The 6,134-nt window shown below is 41.2% G+C and overlaps 1 protein-coding gene and 1 pseudogene across 1 annotated transcript in view; both read right to left on the bottom strand.

Annotated features, from left to right (window-relative positions):
- LOC119414857 (tissue factor) overlaps positions 1-2,378 on the bottom strand; it is a 167,440-nt gene extending 165,062 nt beyond the window's left edge. The window contains exon 1 of the mRNA XM_037681978.1: positions 2,312-2,378. Coding sequence (XP_037537906.1) covers positions 2,312-2,378 — 67 coding nt within the window. The remainder of the gene's footprint in view (positions 1-2,311) is intronic.
- Positions 2,379-3,628: 1,250 nt separating this feature from the next.
- Positions 3,629-3,760, bottom strand: LOC119415313 (annotated as a pseudogene).
- Positions 3,761-6,134: the final 2,374 nt, after the last annotated feature.

The following is a 6,134-nucleotide window of genomic DNA, read 5'->3' as shown; positions in this document are numbered from 1 at the left end:
GGTCCATCCAGGCGCATAGCTTAGAGGGAACATTGACAGTGAGTGCAAGTAAACAAATGTTTTTGATTCAAGATATTGAAGTGGGTAGAGTTACACTGTGGAAAGAACAGATGGAGGAGTTTTTGTTTTGTTTGTTTGTTTGTTTGTTTGTCTGAGACAGCAAAGAGTGATGGATCCTGGCGAATGGAGAGAGCAATTTCATTTATGACCAGGTGTAAAGGCGAAGCCAGGGTGTGGCTAAAGGTGGCCTTGGCCACCAAAGATTAATCTTCAGTCACTGCAATCATTTGAGGAAATTACAGTAGTTCCTTGTTACTTTGCAATCATTTTTTTCCCGGGTTGCTCTATCGAGGTATTTCAAAGATTGGACATGACAAACAATTAGCTGATTGATGGATGAGCTATGGAATTTTTATTTAAAATAAATTATTTAAAATTATTTAGCACTGGTGTGCAGCCCACAGCTGAAGGAGAAGCTTCCACCTGTAGCATGTCATATCTCCGCTCTGCAGCGGAGAAGTGGGCATGGTCGATGGTGCTGGCATGGCAGAGAGCAGCTGAAGCAGAGAGCTGAAATCATGATGAGCTATGCTCTTTTAGAGCAGTTATAGCAGGGCTATTCAACTGGCGAATGGCCTGTGGGTGATTTCACTCCGGCCCACTTCATTATTTTTTTATTTATTATTATTTTAATTGCAGGATGTGTGGGCCCTGAGCTGTTGGCTTTAAGAAACTGTGGCACCCTGAGCATTTTTGTTGAATAGCCCTGATTTAGAGTTTAGAAACATTATTTAGAATAATGCAGGAGTGTGGGAAGGGTTTAAAACATCTTTATCTATCTATCTATCTATCTATATCTATCTATCTATCTATCTATCTATCTATCTATCTATCTATCTATCTATCTATCTGTCTATCTGTCTGTCTGTCTGTCTGTCTGTCTGTCTGTCTGTCTGTCTGTCTGTCTGTCTGTCTGTCTGTCTGTCTGTCTATCTATCTATCTATCTATCCATCCATCCATCCATCCATCCATCCATCCATCCATCCATCCATCCATCCATCCATCCATCCATCCTGCAGTCTGAAAGTGAAGTTCTCTGTTAGGAAAATATGGAACAATAAGATCTGTAATATAAAATGGAGCTAAATGGTTGAGAGCTTTGTATGTTAGAAGTAATATTTTGAATTATATTCTGAATTTTACAGGGAGCCAGTGGAGAGAAACTAAAACTGGAGAAATATGTTCTCTCCTATCAACTCTCATTAAAACTCTGGTAGCAGCATTTTGGATCAGCTTAAGACTTTTTAAAGAAGTTTGTGGACACCCAGATAATAAACCATTGCAATAGTCCAGTCTGGAACTGGTTTGTTCCACTTTGGAGTAAGCTGTTTGGGGGACGAATCAGTTTTGTGTTGTGTGTTTCCTTGACTGATGAAGCCTTCCGGATGGAAGGTGAAACGTTTCAGCACAAAAAAAAAAAAAAAAAAAAAAAAGAAACTGTCCAAATGACCTGACTGAAAATTGTTGGAAGGTTTTTAACTTTAGAACTTTACATGATGATATTAAACATGGTGAACTTTATGTTGTCAAAAAAGCCCATCTGGAAGGATGTTGTTTTTCATTTTTTCTTTGAGTGAAGTTGTTTTCTGGACCATTGGCAGCCTCACTGTTGCCACAGACATTTCAGAGAGATTTAACAAACATGAACTTGATAAGTAAACTTGATATGTCTGACTGCAGATCTCATTGAGAAACAAGTCGCCACATGTGTGTCTCTGTTAAACAAGTGAAAAAGACTGGCTGACTTCACAGCCTGGATCAGATGTGTAATACAGCCATTCAGACATCCATGCCAAGAGCAGCTAAATAAAATCTAAACTGCAGTGCTTTTTACGGTCAGGCTGAGTTGATTTTATTCCAGGATGTTTATTTTTTGCTGTATATGTTAATGTTGCTGACACACTGAAGGGCCAGCAATCCTTCAGATTTTTTTTTTCTCATTTTGTCTGCTCCCTTCTTTATTATTAAGATTTGAATTGCTTTACGCCAGATACCTGTCCTGACTCAACCTGGGCTTGAGCCTGCAGCCTCAGGATTGCAAGACCGGGGCACTGACCACTGCTCCACTGACGCCCCCTGTCCTTCATGTAATGTTCAAATAAACATTCTAAACTTTAGATGTTAGATGAGTGTAAAACTAAACAAGAACTAAACCTTCTCCCGTGCTAAATGAAGGTAATTTAAGTGTTGTCACGACCCAGGACCTGCTGGGTCAATAACAGTTTCTGGGTCTAGTTCTGTTAGTTTTACCTGCAGAGGTGATGCTCCAAGCAGACAGCCATGCTCCCAGGCACAGTAGAGTCTCCACAGCTGCCATGTCAACGCAATTCATTCCCTCAGTGGTTTTGTTGAAACTTCTGACCCAGGAAGATGTTTCTTTCTGTTCTTTCTGGGTGATGTTTGTGTGTAGAGGAGCTGCAGTGGGTGGGGTTTGGGGACCGTTCAGGGTTCTGCCTGGTTCCGCTTGCAGATCCTTCCCACATGTCTTCATGCTGGGTGGGTGGGGGTTCAATTTGAATTCCTCCTGCTTTTCCCAAGCATGCATGAGAAGCATGACTGAGCTCTTACTAACACAACACTCACTTCAACCTCATTTTATGGACTCACTCTGAAAACGTCTCCACGTCCTCACAAACCACTTCGAGGAATCACAAAGTTTTGGCTTGAACTGTAATAAAAATTCTTCTGCTGTGAAACTTTAATTCAAACAAGCTGTTCATTTGTTCACCATGCTCAGATGAGTCTTAGGCCCTGTTACCGAGGCAACAGCTACTCTTTGTCCGAGTTACCCAACTCAATATCTAATGTGGTTTCCAGGGAATTAAAGCTCAGAATGTGTAAATCAGATGTAACCACTGATAATTATTGTTAGTAAATGTAATTATCACTTGCTGCAAAAGGCATAAATGTGATAAAGACTTTGCCTGTGTGTGTGCGTGCGTGCGTGCGTGTATTTGTCTGTTGTTTTAACAAAATAGCTCATGAAGTTCTGGACTGAATGAATGAAGCTCTCAGAAAATAATCATGTGATGTAGGTCTACAAGTGATCAACTTCTGGAGTCAGTCCAAGTCAAGATGACCCAAACAGCTGATGTAAATAGAAACAGTATATAAGGATCTAAGATATACAGTAAGATAAACGCCAAACGAATGCCAACTGGTCAGCATAACAGCAGCCCGAATATGAGGCTGTTGTGAGCAGATGGGTACGATTGAACACAGCAGCATGAGATAATCAGTAGCATGGACAATCAGCAGCACAAATAAGTCACGTGTCAACATTTAAAGTGGCATCACAGTGTTTTGTTTTTTAACAGGAGTTATTCTGGTTAGAGTTTCATGAGGCTAACAGCCTCAGGGTAGAAGCTGTTCCTCGGTCTAGTGGTTCTACACTTAATGCTCCTCAACCTCCTTCATGAGGGGAGCGGGGCAAAAAGTGTGTGCTGGGTGAGTGGGGTCCTTCATGATGCAGGTGACCCTCTTCCTGCATCTGGAGGTGTAGATATCTGTGATGGTTGGGAGGCTGACTCCAACAGACTTCTGTGCAGCCTTCACCACTTTCACTTTTCATACCAGAAATTATGCAGTTGAGATTCACAAATTTGGGGAATTTGCAGGGGTCAGCACAACTGGAGTGCAATGGCTGAGCCTCACCCTGGGTGAACCACCTTCACGATATCTCCCCTGCCAGGTAGCTCACTCTGTAACATTATTGTTGTTAATAAAAGACCCCAGATGGCAAACTGAAGAACAGACAGTCACAGAGTCTAAAAAATTAATTATTTTATTTTCACAGGGAAAAGGGGAGTTGGGCTGAAAAGGAGAGAAGGGACAAGGTGAATATTGGTTGCAGGGTTTTGTTGGTTGATTGTTGTCAGGAATTGTATTTAATTCTCTTACTGGTTTTCCAGTTGTTGTAGGAGTTGAATGAGAGCTCTGTGAGGTCCTGGGTTCCAGGAGAGGCCACTTGAGGAGAGGTGAGTACTGTGTGAGAGAGAAGCTGGTTGCAGCAGGAGCAAAGAGTGCAAGAGCAGGCTGGAGGCTGTTGATTGGTAGAAGGGACACCATCAGAGAGAGCCGAGCCTTGGAGAGTTGACGCCTTGGAAGTCTTAGATGAAGACGAGACTTGGGAGTCGCATTCGAAGGATAATGTCCCAGCACTGGAGGATAGTCTTCTTCTTCTTCTTGATGAGTTTAATGGCAGTTAGAAAAAAACTGTAGGTGTGCATTACCGTCACCACTGATATGGAGTGTGGTTCATCATGGGATATTTCTATATGTATGCATGATTAAACTATATGCATTTCAAATTATATTAATCAACTTTGTTTTCTTAAAATATCTATTTATAATTTGTATATGTTTGCTGTCTAAGTTGTGTTGTAGTGCATCTGTTATGTTAAACTTTTCTTTTATCTTTTCAAACTCTCTCTTCATAAATCTTTGTTCTTGCTCATTTTTTGACATTCCAGTATAACATTTTGTATAGTTTCATCCTGTCCACAGTGTTCACATTTTTCTGTATTATCCATCCATTATCTTTTACCCGTTTCTTCCATTTTGGGTCATGGGGGTCGCCGGTGCCCATGTCCGGCAATCGTTGTGCGAGGGGCGGGGTACACCCTGGACAGGTCTCCAGTCCATCACAGGGACACATAGACAAACAACCATTCACTCTCTCACTCACATCTAGGGACAATTTAGAGTTACCAATCAGCCTAACATGCATGTTTTTGGTCTGTAGGAGGAAACCGGAGCACCCGGAGAAAACCCACGCATGCACAGAGAGAACATGCAAACTCCACCCAGAAAGGCCCCTGGACTGGGATTTGAACCAAGGACCTGCGCGCTGAGAGGCAACAGCTCTACCAGTTGTGCCGCCATGCTGCATTGTGTTTCGTCATTTGAAATAGTGAATAATTAAGTCCTGTATGTCCAAATCTTAATCTGATTATTCATCTTTCCTCCTTTCTGCTCCTTCTTCCAGTTCTCGTTTCTCCTACTGACTTTTTGATCCTATAAAACCATCTTCATTTTCTTTCTTCATCCCATCTTTTCTGGCATTCTTTCTTCAGTTTTTGTTTGATAATACTATTTGCCTCTGATTTGCTTATATGTCATGTGACGTTAATGTGATTTTGAGTTGCCTTCTTTGCCATCTTATCTGCCATTTCGTTTCCTTCTATCCCAATGTGTGCTGGTACCCATAACAATGTTACTGTTAATCCCATCCTGTGTTATGAATAATGTGTGGAGTATTTCTAATAAAGTATCTGGCCTGCTGTCTGAATGATTGTGCGTTAACCTCAATAATGTGGAACTTGAATCTGAACAGATGATTGTTTTTAATGGTTTTAGTTCCTCCACCCACTGCACTGCCAATAAAACTGCTAACATCTCTCCTGTATATACTGATAAGTCGTTGGTGATTAGTTTTCCTATTTTTATTTTTAATTCCGGTATTATAAAAGCTATATCTATTTTTTTATTTGTTTTTGATGTGTCTGTATAAATTTGAATGTACTGATAATAATTGTTTCTATAAGTCTGTACTGTGTATGAATCTATGATGTATGTCCTGTCCTTTTTCCTTTCCATTAGTGTCATGTCTACTGTTGCAGTTGGTAAAATCCAGGGTGGTAAAACTGATATTGGTAGATGTGTGTCATGATCAGCGGCCCCCGCTGGCCCCCCATCTGCTCACTTTCCTGCCCCTTCAACCTAAGTCTCGGTCCGGTAGAAGAGAACTCCAGCGAGGTTCCAGTACAGTGTGAATGTAAACAGACCGGGCCCGTCTCCGCAAGCAAGAAGTGGAGTATAGCGCAGGGCAAACAAACACGCATTTCTCTGACCTTATATGGAGCCGTCAGCTGCTTTGTGTGAAAAACAATATTCTCCATGTTCTTCTGCCTCATCTTCTGCTCATGGTCCATTTTTGAAAAATTACAAAATATAACTCCTAAAACTGCTAAAACTTGATGCCACTCCATTTTTGTTTTTATTTCCAGAAGAAGAAGAAGAAGTGTCTTCAGAGGTTTTTGTGTTGTTTTTTTTCAGTAGTTCTTGGTGCAGC

Source organism: Nematolebias whitei, chromosome 9, assembly GCF_014905685.2.
Source record: "Nematolebias whitei isolate Nwh7 chromosome 9, NemWhi1, whole genome shotgun sequence".
NCBI lineage: Eukaryota > Metazoa > Chordata > Actinopteri > Cyprinodontiformes > Rivulidae > Nematolebias > Nematolebias whitei.
This window is presented reverse-complemented; position numbering and strand designations above follow the sequence as displayed.